The sequence below is a fragment of the Montipora foliosa genome, chromosome 13 (assembly GCF_036669935.1).
Source record: "Montipora foliosa isolate CH-2021 chromosome 13, ASM3666993v2, whole genome shotgun sequence".
Lineage (NCBI taxonomy): Eukaryota > Metazoa > Cnidaria > Anthozoa > Scleractinia > Acroporidae > Montipora > Montipora foliosa.
This window is the reverse complement of record NC_090881.1, coordinates 29172823-29187822: the sequence shown is the minus strand read 5'-3', so window position 1 is coordinate 29187822 and position 15000 is coordinate 29172823. Positions and strand designations below refer to the sequence as shown.

At 37.1% G+C, this 15000-nt stretch overlaps 3 protein-coding genes across 8 annotated transcripts in view; 1 reads left to right on the top strand and 2 right to left on the bottom strand.

Moving 5' to 3' along the window:
• The window catches only part of LOC137983169 (nucleoside diphosphate kinase homolog 7-like), a 16315-nt gene extending 12738 nt beyond the window's left edge, over window positions 1–3577 (bottom strand). Inside the window, exons 1-7 of the mRNA XM_068830342.1 lie at window positions 3502–3577; window positions 3313–3423; window positions 1721–1825; window positions 738–799; window positions 532–572; window positions 229–298; window positions 89–139 (exon numbers count right to left, since the gene is read on the bottom strand). Of these exons, the coding sequence (XP_068686443.1) occupies window positions 89–139; window positions 229–298; window positions 532–572; window positions 738–799; window positions 1721–1825; window positions 3313–3423; window positions 3502–3504 (443 nt within the window). The 5' untranslated portion in view covers window positions 3505–3577. The remainder of the gene's footprint in view (window positions 1–88; window positions 140–228; window positions 299–531; window positions 573–737; window positions 800–1720; window positions 1826–3312; window positions 3424–3501) is intronic.
• Window positions 3578–3617: 40 nt separating this feature from the next.
• On the top strand, window positions 3618–9521 carry LOC137983170 (homocysteine S-methyltransferase YbgG-like). Of its 6 annotated transcripts, none has more exons than XM_068830343.1 (12): window positions 3618–3730; window positions 3810–3877; window positions 4496–4541; window positions 4640–4749; window positions 4890–5001; window positions 5154–5240; window positions 5726–5800; window positions 5919–5987; window positions 6078–6122; window positions 6962–7044; window positions 7277–7344; window positions 9383–9521. In XM_068830343.1, exons 1-12 carry the CDS (start codon window positions 3656–3658, stop codon window positions 9451–9453), a joined length of 909 nt encoding a protein of 302 aa, XP_068686444.1. In that variant the 5' UTR covers window positions 3618–3655; the 3' UTR covers window positions 9454–9521. The 6 variants fall into 6 exon arrangements, with proteins under 6 accessions (XP_068686444.1, XP_068686446.1, XP_068686445.1 ...); XM_068830345.1 differs by having other exon boundaries at window positions 7277–7399; XM_068830344.1 differs by lacking the exon at window positions 6078–6122.
• Window positions 9446–15000, bottom strand: part of LOC137983167 (long-chain-fatty-acid--CoA ligase 4-like) — a 15482-nt gene continuing 9927 nt past the window's right edge. Inside the window, exons 9-13 of the mRNA XM_068830341.1 lie at window positions 14181–14353; window positions 12640–12714; window positions 11993–12184; window positions 11008–11283; window positions 9446–10263 (exon numbers count right to left, since the gene is read on the bottom strand). Of these exons, the coding sequence (XP_068686442.1) occupies window positions 10109–10263; window positions 11008–11283; window positions 11993–12184; window positions 12640–12714; window positions 14181–14353 (871 nt within the window). The 3' untranslated portion in view covers window positions 9446–10108. The remainder of the gene's footprint in view (window positions 10264–11007; window positions 11284–11992; window positions 12185–12639; window positions 12715–14180; window positions 14354–15000) is intronic.

The following is a 15000-nucleotide window of genomic DNA, read 5'->3' as shown; positions in this document are numbered from 1 at the left end:
GGGGCCACCAGTGGTGAAAGGGTTAAATGTTACCCATAAACAAGAAAGTCATATAATTTAGCTGTTTCTGTCAGTGAATAGAACTTACTTGAAAAATGGCATTCCTCTGTGTTCAGCATAAAACTTTGATGCCAAGTCTCTAAATTACAGGATTGTACAGTATGTAAAAATGTGAAAGACCAATAAGAAAATTAATTTTGGAACCACATGACAGAACAATAAACTCACAATGAAAGCCTGACCATCTTTGCTTGACATATATGGAAGCCTTCTTGATGGATCATGTCAATTATACTCCCTGTAAAAATGATTGTATTATTGAGAGTTAACATGTACATCAGCATGCAATACAGATGTTAGCAGCAGGTTAAATTATCCATTCTTGAAAGGATAACCTGCGATCAGGCATACTTTTCTTCAGACATGGCACGAAAAGGCTGTCCAAAGAAAAGTATGCTTAATCGCAGTGGACATTCACATTCAAGCTAAATGCTCTTCCTTAATGATACATTCAGTAAAATAGTGACTTACCCATCTGTGAGACAGCATCAGGCTTAATCATAGCTAATGTTCTAACAAAATAAAACAATCAATCAATCATAACTGCAAGTTAGCAAGCCTATAAATGTCTGTCAAATGAAGAATCAAGAACCCAAAGTTACACAATGTTAAAAACACTCACACACTCATTTTCTAAACAGTTTTTTTAACAGTTCTATAAAGTTATAATGACTCACTTCTCATTTTTGTTTTTCAAAAGGTTTGAGGTGCGTTGGTCAGCATAGTCTGTTATTGTTAACTGAAATCAAAGTACAGCCAGCTTAGTATGGTAGATACATATATTAAATTTTAATTAAATTAAGGGATATACATGTATAGTGGAATACCATGAAGCCCAGTTCACACAGGAGATCTTGAAGGACTAATCTGTTTGTCCAATAGTTTTGAATATCTAATTCAATTCTCCAAGGTGGCAATTTCACCTTGATTTTTCTAATGATTTTCAGTTGATATTCTTTCTGAATAAGCCACAAATATATCCTAACTGTCAAAATTTGCAAACAAAAACATATTTATGCTAGTCTTAAGGTTCATCTAGGATTGGTCATACTAAATGATGGCAAATCAAAAACTTAAAGTACATAATTATGGAGAAAGTGCAAATAACTGGGATCCCATCACAGAGAGTTACAGTACCAGTATTTTTTTTTTGGCACAAGCTGACAAATACTCTCTCCAAAGAAATGATTTATCATTATCGTAAAAGAGCCATAGTCACAGTGGTAAATAAATAATAAGTAGTCACTTAATTAGGTTGTTGATTGTGACGTTTTGACTGCTTATGGCTGGTCTTCTTCAGACAATACGATTGACTGGTTACGTGCTACTACAAGTGTCACAGTGGTTGGCTACATGTATGATAGGGTTCAATAAGGATCAAGTCCACCTATCACAGCAGACCACCCTGACACAGCACGTAGCAGTCAACCTTCTTGCCTGAAGAAGACCAGCAGTAAGTGGTTAAACCGTTGCAATCTACGACGTGACTGTAACATCGTTAGCCTGCATACAGACTCTCTGTGCATCAAATGGTGCATGGTCAAAAGCTGTTGACTGATTAACTGCACAGAGAGCCTGAGTGCAGGCTACTACATCGTGAGACAAATGATCATATGTCTTATTATTTATGATTTATCATTTTGACGATGTACTGTATTACCTGACGAGAGTGAATGTTAATGATAGCCCCGATGAAGAGATGATGAAGTTGAAGGCCATCTATTAGGGACCGTTTAAGAAAAAGACGTCTATTTTTGATGTCATACTAGTAGAAGATAAATGCAAAGCAGGAGAAACAAAAACATTGAATTAAAAACTGAATCAGCTGAATTTTATTGCCTAACACACTTGGACATACAAAAAAATTTACAGGGCCAATGAAACACAACGAAATGACGGAACAGAACAACAACAACTGTTAAGAATCCCAACCAGCCCGAGGCAAACTAGTTGGCTATTTACAAGTGCAGCTGGGAAGTTGAAACAGGGACTACCAGAATCAAACTCAACGAGTGGTCAGAGCGGGTCTTGAACCCGGATCTCTGGATCTCAAGGCAAGCGCCCTAACCACTGGGCCACACTGCCTCTGATCAACAAATTACTTCCTACATCCCAATGGATTGGTTAAGTGAGGAAAAAACACATTATCAACAGACTATTGAACTTTTAAAGGCGAAGTAAGAGATCAAGCAATTTCTTTTATGTACACTATGATAATTATAATTAAAGGGGCTAGGTCACGCAATTTTAGGCAATTTCAGCACTGATGGAATGGTCATAGAATTAGCTAAAATATCAAAATAACTGTTCAAAACTATAGAAGAACTCTAACAAAACACAGGGAAGCCAAGAAGGGACATGGATGGGGCAGGACAAAACTGGAGAGGATTGAAATGGATTGAATTTGGGTAAATTTGAAAACGTCGGCCCACCTTTTTTCAAATTTATATCAGTCTATATCAAAATGTCATTTACAACGCTGGAAAATCATTCTCAGTTGTGATGTGGCCGTGATTTTGCAAATGAAAGACTCTTGCTCTGCCAATTTGACGTTTAGGGTTCATAATTAACAAAATTAAACAAAATTACCTAAAATAGCGTGACCTAGCCCCTTTAACTTTACTTACTAGTGCAGTTGCTTTTTCTCTTACTTTTCTTAAGCACAAATTTCTTTGGTGCCATCCCGCCCCCTTTTTAATCTTTTTTTTTTTTTTTACTTTTATATATAATGTTTTGCATTAATTAGCTAATGAAACTATAGATGATGCTTATACAGACTTTTCAAAAAACTATATAATTTACAGAGCGAGCTAAATTAGACTACATTAATAAAAAAAGCTCATCTACCGTTTGTTTTTTTGGTTATTTTCAACATACAGCCATTTCTTTCAAGATCAACAAATTACTCCCGGGCAATTGAGCTTAATTATTAACTGAGCGGCATTTCTAAAACAAGGGTAAGGGTACGAATACAGAAAGTATCCTAAACATGCATTAAGGCTAACCTTAAACCTAAAAACTTTTATTTAGGCCTAATTAGGCCTAAGGTTAGCTTTTATGCATGTTTAGGATTCTTTTTGTATTCGTATCCTTACCCATTACCCTCACCCTTGGTCTTACCCTTACCCTCGTTTTAGAAACGCCGATTAACTAAGCTGCTACATTGCACATGTTTACACAAAACATCATCCTTTCTGTGAATGAAGATGCCTTAATTCAAAATAAAAAATTCACTAAACAGGATAACATTACCATCTCAACGGAAGAGTCGTTAGTATAGTAAAGAAGCTGATACTTTCTCATCAGTGCAGCCCGTGAGTCGTACCATTCCGCCAAAAAAGCATACCGCTCATCTGAGGCAGCCTGTCAGCAAGTTAAAGAGCAAAATTGACGCCATCAAATCTTGCGTTTCGAAAAGAGAAAGACAGAAAATCAGCTTACCATCCTAAAATTTGAGAGAATTTTTGGATCAAGCGCTTCCTCTCTTGTTTTGGCAACGGATTAGCCTCGTTTCTATGCATCACTAACTTGGTTCCAGACTGCTATCAATCCTCCAACGAACGCCTGCTTACAATTGCCCTTTCTCATTTCTCGAATGGATGGGAAGAAATTTCTTGTTTTAGATGGAGCATTGGGAACAGAATTAGTTAGAGCTGGTTTTGATATCAAGGTAAATTTCCATAATGTCAACGATAGTTTTGTAAAACCAAGACACAAGCTCTATTTCATCTGTATTTAACTTTGTATAGGACGATCCGTTGTGGAGTGCAAGACTTTTAGTTAACAATAGGGACGCCATTAAAAACGTCCATAAAAGGTAAAATTGAAATTCTAAAAGGTTTATTGTCAACAAAGTCAAGGCAACGACAACTCATAATAAATTTTGCACTGGACCTTTGGTGTGGAGTAAATTTTACTGGGAGAGGACAAAACGCGGAGCCCTACTCCATGGAGTACCCTATGGACTACCCAAATGGAGTACCCTAAAAATACTATGAGTACTGTTGATCAATGTGTAAGCAGCATCTCAAATAGTGCTTACTTAAGCCTCAACACCCATTTTAAACAGCATTGTTCAACAGTATTTAAGTCTAAGAACCCATTTTAAAAAGGTTAGCTTTCATGAAGTAATCGGCCATCACAACAATAATCGAAAGCTAACCTTTTTAAAATGGGTGCTTAGACTTAAATACTGTTGAACAATGGTGTTTAAAATGGGTGTTGAGGCTTAACTAAGCACTATTTGAGATGCTGCTTACACATGGATCAACAGTACTCATTCGAAATAGTATTTTAATTTAGGGTACTCCATTTGGGTAGTCCATAGGGTACTCCATGGAGTAGGGCTCTGCGTTTTGTCCTCTCCCAATTTTACTTATTTTTCAGATATAAAAATATTTTTGTTTTGTCTTTCATGCACCATGCACATTTGTAGCTTTCTCCTTAGTGGAGCTGATGTTTTGATAACTGCCACTTACCAGGTGGGATGCCATTTAGTTTTATAGCTACAGTCATTCATAGAAACCAAGCTGCACACCGCAAGGCGATATGAAATTGAATGTTCTGTTTTATTTTTTAGGCCAGTATTGAGGGTCTTATTCAGCACTGTGGACTTGATAAAAGCAAGGCTACAGCTGTGATCCACGACGCTGTAAAAATAGCACATGAGGCCTGTAATGAAATTTGCAGGTAAAGGCTTCAGAGTAAATTTTTTGGCAATAAGCTAGAGCATCAAACACCTTAGACTTTCATCCTATATATGAAGGTCATTATTATTTTGTAAATGATGAATCTAATGTTAATTTCTTTCCTTCCATTCGTTTTACAAGCTCCAGGAAGCACAAACGTTGTTTTATAGCAGGATCAGTTGGACCATATGGAGCTTGTCAGCATGACATGTCTGAATACACCGGAAAATATGTGAATACAATGTCATTAAAGGTAAATTCTGGAAATTTACATATCAAACATTGTCTATCTTACTTACCTTCTACTGTAAGGTGTAGTGAAAGAAACATTCTTTGAGGTCATTTATTCACAGATAGAATAGCAGCCACTTATACAGGTTGAAACTGGGTGTTCTTTTCTGACAGGAACTTATGAACTGGCATAGACCCAGAGTGGACGCCTTGCTTCATGCTGGAGTTGATATTCTTGCCTTTGAGACCATTCCTGCTCTGGTGGGTTAAATGATCATGAGATATCATTCTCTGCTTCCTCTAACTCTCCCTAAGCAGAAACTAAAGAGCTCCTCCAATTCATCGAAAAAATGTTATGCAAATTGTTGTGTAGGAGTCAAACCGTTAACTGTGAAACTTATTGAAGCTCACAGTTTGCTATGCAATTTTGTAGACTTTTGAGAGTTTATATTAGGGTTGTCAAAAGAAATAATTAGTTGCACCAACAGGTACCCTGTCTCCATGGAAATATACAGATAACACCCTTGAAGAACAAGTTAGTATTTATATGCATTGATACAGTGTATGTTCACAGTTCATACATGTATGTTAAGTTGATGGGCCATACGGACCGTTAACTTCTCTTTACAGTCTGATTAGTTTTATTGGCTCATTCAGACTGGGTGTATTGTGAGATGCCTCGAGGTCTGGCTCTTCACAACAGCATCAGGAAGCTTTTTAAATTTTTCTTTTTGTATCCTCCAAAGAAAGAAGCAGAGGCTTTAGTTCAGCTTCTCAAGGAATTTCCTACTGCCAAAGCTTGGCTAACATTATCATGTCAGGTAACAGGAAGTCTTAATTTTTTGCTTTCTATTTTGATCCCTGCTGTGGTCAACAATTCTCATATTTCATCATAGAGTATCCAACTTTTACTCTTCATTGCATTTACAATGATCGTAGGATGGTAGTCACACTTGCCATGGAGAGTTGTTCAGTGACATTGTTCAAACTGTGAATCACTCGAAACAAGTAAGCCAATAATTCAAATGTATGTTACTGGTATAATTCTTGTTTTACTTAAAATGCATCTATTAAATTATCTCTGTTCTCCCTTCTTAGATTGTTGCAGTAGGTGTAAATTGTACTTCTCCATTATTTGTTAAGGTTTGCATTCAATTTGTCAATCAATTATTTATGATTTTCAGGGTCTAGAAAGGAATTGCAAACAGCTCGTGATCAGTGCTGTGTAGTCTCCCACGCAGCCTTTCTTTGTGTCATCATGCAACGCTCCTCCCCTTCGTGTAGTGAGGAGCGTTGTGTGACGACACAAAGAATGGCTGCGTTGGAGACTGATAATTGCTGCAGTGTTTTCTTGTCCCGGGAACTGTGATAACACTCTTCCACTTGTCTATTGCAAGAGTAGTTATCACTTCTCCAACTGAAGCAAGTTACCCTTTATAACTCTATTTGTGTTCTTCCATAAACGTTTCTTTATATTTGATTTGTTATAGTCCCTTGGTCCTTTCTTTAGTTCAGGATTCTAATTGAACCACCCTTCCCATCCCCAATCCAAATGGTCAACTGGTACATGTAACTTCACTTGGTGATGCCTTCTTAACAGTTGATATTCTTGGGACATTGTATTCACAGGAAATGGGTCATGCAAGAATGCATCTGCTCTCCTGAAGCTTAAGGGCAGTTGTGGAGGTTACTCAAGTAGTCACTCAATTGACACATCACCACAGCCACCCTATAGTGTAGCATCACAGGCTGACAGTTTTTTACCTTATCTTTCCCAAAGCTGAAAATTAATTTGTCGAGGGGAGATTGTCAATGGTTTCATCAGATCTCCCTCCAGTTGTTCAAACGATGGATAGCCCTATCCACGGGAGAAATCACTATCCAAAGGATAAGTCATAGCGAAACCAATTGCGTGATTTAGCCCATGGATAGCATTATCTATTTTTTGAACACCTGGGGCCTGATCATGTTCTTTTTTGTAGTCTTTGTTGCAGAGCATCAAAGGCAAAATTACTTTGCCCTTTGTTGTTTATCCCAACTGTGGTGGAGAGTGGAAAGAAGGAGAGTAAGTGACCACAAAATACAGCCCCCCTGTCTAACCTTTCTTACTCGGGGCCCAGCCACACTTGCTGATAAATGACTTAATGACCCTATGTTCACAAAACTTTCCAACTTTTTACCACATCTTTAAAAAACAGGCAAATATTTAGTTTTACTTTTATCAGAATTATGACAATAAAAGCAATATTATTTTACTGTCATATTTTTGACATCCTTTTCTTCTTTGGTTGCATAAGGAATGAATCCGATGTACACCTATGTAGTTATGTCAAGGAATGGATTCAAGCTGGTGCTTGTTGGATTGGCAAGTTTGGCAATGCATAATTCTGATGAAATTCAAGTTGATATGGATGTTAAAAGTAACTCTGTAAATTGAGAGTCACAATACTGCAGTGATAAGGGAAGTGGTCAAAACTACTACACTCAAACAGGACCCACCAAACCACAAAATAGATAGTGGTGTCATCTGCACCCCCCTTGCTTAATGTCAAAAGATGGTGTCTATATTGCATAGCCACCCCTCTATCCAGCAGTAAAAAATTTTAGTGAGATTCCAACCTCACTTTTCTTGTTTGTCTAGTAATGCCGACTCTTGCTAGCTGAACATTCCTTTGTCAACTCAAATTTAAAAGCCAATAAAATGTTGTCGGTAATGTTCATGTGATAAGTTCGAAGATAGGTGGTGTCTTTGAGAACCCCCCTACCCCAAAGGTGGGTCCTGTTCGAGTATAGTAGTTTTGACCGGTTCCCTAATAATAATTTTGATGAATTATCCTGGAGAAGTCCATTATAAATATTATTGTTGATAAACAAAAATGGCTGATGATACACAACATAATTATCTTCCAAGAACAATATTGCAACTAGCAGATTATTGTACAAACACAGCTGAGATGTTTTGATGCAAAATATAATACCAAAAACAACCCACATGTAAGCTAGTGGTCATCCTTGACTACCCAACTTTGTTCCCCCACTGAAGAAGTAAATAATGTTTACATTTAACCCATTGATTCCTGAACTGTCCCCTATTGATGAGTGAGATCGTTTGGTGTTAGAGTAAAATCTATGACGTTTCACTCTCAGGAGGTAATAGGTGGAAGGGGATTTTAGTGTTGAGTAGATGTAAGGGTTTGTCAATCGATTGAGGTACATGTATACACAAGCTTAACCCATTGACTCCCAGGGGTTCCCCATTGACGAGTAAAATCGGCTGGCATTAGACAGAGTAAAATAGTAAGTCTGGCTGGTTTGGGTGTTAAAGGGTGAAGGAAACCCAAGGCCTATTTTCAGTATTAATTCAGCAATAAATGTCCAACGAGGTGGAAAGCTGCTTTTTATGCCAGACAAATTTTTGGGACAAGGACGAATGTTTTGATGTTCATATTTTACAAATCCCTGGTTTGGTTTCAAATATATCATGGTGTTATCCTGTTTTTCACTCAAAATAAAAGTGAAGCAAAATAACACCTTTTTTGTAGTGGAATAATAAATCTCTTATTTGATGCTTTAACAGATAACACTCACGGACATTTTCCTCATTGCTAGAATCTGCGCATAGTTTAATGTTAAAGCATCAAATAAGATGTACAACGTATATATATCAACCAGTTTCAATCTCTGAAAAGATTTCAGTATTTTCCTTCGTAACTGTAAATATGCAGACTAAAAGCACAGTCATCTACATGTAAGTCAAGGTGTGTAGGGAACCCTTGGCCAACGTTTAATGTGAAGTATATTTTATGGAGTGACTTATCCACTGGATAAAATTATCCACCTTTTGAACAACTGGGCCATGCCCAAAACTAGATTGCAAATTTAGCTTCATTTCAGCTTCCTCCTCAATCTCCAGTCATTTGGGAGAGCAAAATTACTGCTTACCTTTGTTTGGCCAACCCAGTTCTTTGAACGTGGGTTATCCCTTGACAGTGTCAAGTCCAGTAAAGTCAATAGGCAATCATGATACTTAAAGCAGTTTACAAGGATCAATGATGAAATGGTATATGAAATGAATCATATATGAACTGCGGATATGAAATCAAGTGAAGCTATGAGCTTCGCAATTATGAATGCAATTTTTGCAATTGCGTAGAGAAGCCTGAATAATTCAGGACTTCAACAGGGTTTGAACCTGTGACCTCGCAAGGTCCTTAATTATTCAGGCTTCTCTACGCAATTGCAAAAATTGCATTCATAACTGCGAAGATCATAGCTTCACTTGAGTTTACAAGAATGTGGCTCAGATTAATGAACATTAGAAAGCCCCTGATCTTATTCACAATGGCTGCCCCCATTGTTAGAAAACTTGACGTTATTAATGCATGAACTTGTGTTTGTTGCAGGAGGATGCTGTGGCACACAGCCAGGGGATGTAGAAAAGATCCGGCAAATTGTAGACACACAAGGAAAATGATACTCAGCTCATAAATGTATATTTTAGTCTTAGCATTATTACAGTCTGAATAAAGAGAACAATAGTTTTTTTTTTAAGCCTGAAAATGTTGGATATCCATAGTTACAAAAAAATAATATGATTGGCAGCACCCAATGTATCCCCCTTGTCATACAAGTTCAAAATAGCTGCCATGTTGAATTCCCAAAGTACATGTTATCCTCCCAGAATTGAACTCTACTCTTTAATTCATTCCAACTTTTATTTTGTTAAATACCAGCTGCAACAATAATATTGTGCAGCATTTCCTGTTCTCGATTAACTAGTAAAGCCTTGGTTTTGATCAATGTACACTTTTCACACGTCAGTTGAAATAAATGATCTGACCAAAAAATTAATGCCCAGCCATTACAATATAATTTGACTTGGCTTGCAGTGGCCTCCTGATAATTTCAAAGTTTAAACCCTGCAAAGGGATGTAATATTTGGAAATCCAATTTTGGTTTTGGTTTTCTGATTTTTTTGTTGAAAGGAAGGCAAAGGACAGACTTCTTGGGGCTTTAACGATAATCAATGAATATAAGTCAACCTAACAGTTTGTGATTTCCTTAAGTTTAGAACAATTTCAATAAAAGCCCTGATTTTTCCATAATCTGAGAACAAGAAGAGAGTCAATTCAATGGCTGTACATAGCATCCAGAACCTCTCTGTAATGAGCTGTGATATTCATGCGTTTAAGCTTGAGAGATGCTGTCACTAGCTCCGTATCTGGGGTCCACTGTTCGGAAACTAAGGTTAGGCGTTGAGGTATCTCAAACTTTTCAAGTTTCACTGCAATGAAAACAGAAATGAAAAAAGCATGTTCAATAGTGGCTGCAGCTTTTCACTTCAGCTTAGATAGAACATGACAGTGATCACACGCACACGTTGGGGAACAGATGTACTTGTTTGGACAAGAGTTTACTAGATGGATGACAGAACATTTCCTAAGTACAGAAATATCGCTGAACAAGCTACTGTACACGAGGTTGGACCAGTCCTAGTCATTATGGAAAACTCCAAAATAAGTTAATATCAATTGATCAACCATCAATATTGGCTAAATTGCTAAAATGAGTGAAAAGACAACTATGAGGTATTCTTGTGTGTGTCACAAAGAGGCTCAATAATGCATGCATTTTGATTGGTTGTCATGTATGATTTATTAGACGACAGCCGCATAACTACATACTTACATAACATCAGAAACGTTTTACTTCTTTATTATATAATAATAACAAAAATGGATTAATCCACATTGCAGTGCATCTGTTCAGTAATGGGTCACAGTGGACACCTGCACGACGACTGTGCATCTTTCTTGTGCTTACCATATTTTGATGTCATCTGTGATCTATAACTAAACAAACGCATGGCAACATCGAATCTCTGAGGTTTCATGGTTGCACATCTCTTATACAGCAGATGTGCCACTATGGTTGATTTGTTTTAAGCAGCAAAGATTAATATTGCAAGTATGACATCCTTAGGCAACCCATGCTATCTGCATTAATCTGCGTCATCTGCAATACTCACTGGCTTTGCCAATAGCCTGTAGATCCTTCAGGACAGCATCTGTGATGGCTTTGTTTCCACACAATTGAGCCCAGTCATCAGTGATGACTCCAAGAGACACAGCTAAAGCCCTCAGCTGTTTAGGACGTGGCACAGCCAGGCACACAACATAGCTGTGTGAACTCTGTGCATACATGCACACTATTTCAATATATTGACTTAGACTCAGGGCAGCTTCAACTTTACCAAGCGACACATATTCTCCAGCTTGAAGCTTCACTATGTCCTTCTTTCGGTCTAAAATTGAAACACAATATTATTGACTTTAATCTGATAAGTTTTAACTCATGAGAGTTACGTCACGGCGACCATGTTTGTGTACCCACCTAATCCTCTGGGAATTGAGCTCTATTACCATGCAAACATTTTTTGTTTTTGTTTAGGTGGAAAAACAAGGTTACTGATCACGTGACTGAAAACACTTTATATAGGATAAGACCTTAGACTAATCCTTACAGTAATATCTTTTGATAAAAGACCAAGCCAAGAGAACTACTACACCTCTCATAGACATGGACTTTGAAGTCAAAGTTTAAACCGCTGTTCCATTTCATACTTCCCCTAACCATACTTGGAGTGTAAACTGCTGAATTGTTAATAAAAGAAACCGACAAAGCGGAGGAAAGTCACTATGCAGGATGAGACTCTACAACCTGTTTTCCCGCAGAAATTGATGACAGCAAAAAACAAAAGGTTGATTTAAACTGTCACTACTATAATCAAAGAAGCAAAATATGGATTTTCTAATGAAATTTAGCACTTGGCATCCGTAAAAAATGTATGCCTTGAGCCCTTCTACAAAACTGACAAGGTTTAGATGTCACTGAATAGGGAGTTGAACTTTAACACCAGCCTTTCCTTTGGAATATCAATAAACAACAGTATTGTCACCTCATTTCGCACCAAAATTAAATAAGGTAACCAAATATTTTTGAGAAATCTTTACCAATAATTTTTAGACATCCATCAGGATGAAGTTCCCCAATATCACCAGAGTGAAACCAGCGCTGGCCATTCCTGTCAACTTCAAAGGTTTCAGCTGTTTTATCTGGTTTTTTGAAGTAACCGAGTGATATGCTTGGGCCTCCAATGACTATCTCTCCTCTGGGATATGGTTTGTCATTGATGGTGTAATTTCCTATTGAAAACAAACAAAAAGCAAAACTTAACGCATTGACTCCTGAGAGTGACACTTAAAAAGATTTTACTCTAAGGCCAACGCAATTTTATTTGTTAACTAGCGGCATCCTTGGGCACATGAGGAGTTAACGTTCATACTGTTTCAGACAAAGGAATGTTGTATGTTGTGGTTCAAATTTTCTTACACAAACCATGCCGCATTGACTCCTGGGAGTGACACTTAAAAAGATTTTACTCTAAGGCCAACGCAATTTTATTTGTTAACTAGCGGCATCCTTGGGCACATGAGGAGTTAACGTTCATACTGTTTCAGACAAAGGAATGTTGTATGTTGTGGTTCAAATTTTCTTACACAAACCATGCCTCAGTTTTACTACAACACCAAAGAAACTAATAAAAAAGAGAAAGAGTGCAATTTGTAAAATTTTTAATTAAGTCAAAGTTGTGACCAACCTTCCTGCCAACTAACAAGCTTGATTTCTGTTGAAATAATTGGGGGTCCCACACGGCCAGTTGTCCTGTCCCACACTGCAAGAACAAAATTTCAATAAAGAGTAAGCAGCATCCAAAATAGTTGAAAGTTGAAGCCAGATGATTACATCTTCACTCTCACACAAGATATTAGCCAATGTTGATTTCTAGGATTGGGAGTACAGCACTTTTTTATTTTTCCCTTTATTCATTATAAGAAAAGAAAGGTGAAAGTTTTGGTGACCACAATTTGCTACCAGTAAACGAAGACTGAAAAACAATACATGGTTACCACTTGTAAGGGAATCAGCTTTTATCCATGAACTTCTCCAAGATTTTAAATTTACAGTGAAACCAGTTGTTCAATTGCGATTTTGTGATGCAATGTTGATGTTTTGATTGGCAGTTTGCTCCGAGGATGTTGGAAGTTCTAATTTCAACTTGCTGCCTAGTGTTTACCTTCCCAGAGTCAAGTATTTGTATTCGTTTAAAACAACCTTAAGCTCTATTTTTACAAAAAATGAACATAAATTTACGGCATAACGACTCTACATTGGGTAGGATTCGCGAGGCTGTGAAAAAAGTAATTTTTAAATTAAAAAATCTACAATGTATCCCCTTCAATTATCATAAGTTTGCATGGTTTGTACAATCTTGGAAAGTCCTTGAATTCGTTTAAGGTCCTTGAAAAGTACTTGATTTCTTTATTAGGTCTTGAAAAGTCCTTGAAATTCACAAATTTGTTTATGCCACATCATTTTCTGAGAAATCAAATTATTTTGCCTAGGAAAATTTGGCCATTTCTAACTAATACCGAGTGATAAGCGATTACGGTGAGAAATTCTAGGAATAAGACTCAAAGGCATACATGAAGCGAAACTTCATCTTCACCTTAATTTGATGCACATCGCACCAAGCTGTGGGGTTGTCCGCCACATGCGTTTCTTGTAAAGGGGCTAAGTGTTTCGCACCGTGTAAATATTTTGGTTTCTCTCTTCGTTTTCAATTCAAATCAGCGATGGGCACTGTCTTCAATCATTATGGTTAAGCAATCTAAACTATAGCTGGGTAAAAGAATTTAAAGGCGACATTGAATGCATAGGAGAAAGCACTCTGAAGTCTCACATGAAAGGTGATAAATGTAAAATGAACAAATATTATTGTACAACTTCAACTTCAACTTCTGCACTGGTGAACTGATGTTGTTGTTGTTTGATTTTGCGCAGAGAAGTTACTTCAAGTTGTGATCTAAGGTCAGAATCAGGTTTTAGGTGTGCGGAAGTGAAAAACACTTAGAAAGACAGCCAAAGATACGACACTTCAACTGCAAGAACTTGAGGAGAGACTAAATGGATAGTTGGAAACTTTGAAAGGCTGCTGGAAGATCTTCATCACCTTGGTAATGTTTTTGCGAACAATACATACATGTATGATTTTTGTATCTTCAAATACTATTTCTGTACCTTATAAAAATGGCATGCAAACAAACAACCAGTTTCACTGTAATTGTTTTGAAGTCTTACCCTGTGTGATAGTCCCTCCTGCACAAGTTTCAGTGAGACCATACCCCTGACCCACAGGACAGCAAAAGCATACATTCATAAAATACTGAGTATCTTCCGACAAAGGTGCACCACCACTTATTATCTGTCGCACTCGCCCACCAAGAAGATTTCGCATCTTAGAAAAGATGAATCTGAAAAGGCAAAACAGAAGGCCAAACACAAGTTTTTGAGCATGATGGGTTGGTATGTGTAATTTCAGAATAATCGCAACACCTACACTCTCTTGCTTAACGTGTACGAATAAACACAGCCACCATATCCCTTATTAAAATTGACATTCAATATTACAGACTAGTAACCAAACATACATTGAACATTCATTTATTCATTTATTCCATTTTCACTGCATTAGATGAAACAATTCATACTACATACTATATACTACATACTAAAAGAAAAAGAAGAAAAAAGAAATTACTGCAATGGGGAAGGACTAGAAGGGAACATACAAACCATTTGAGCTAGTCTACCCATTACCAGGGTTTAAATAAAATTTGAAGTTGATGGTTGGTTTGAGTGGAGTAACTGACTGTTATCATCATCAAAATGAATTTAAATCTTGGTTTGAAGGAATCAGCATCTTTAATTACTTCAGTTTACGGAAAAAAGGAGCCAATTTCTCTAAGTGAAGAAGCCAACACTTTTCATCAGCTGTCGGTGCTTGTTGAAACCACTGATTATAATACAAACAAAACCCTGAACTCAAATGAAAAAGAACTGCTAACAGATTTTTTCTGTATTCTCATGGTTGGTGTGGAACAAACATGTGATGAAGGCT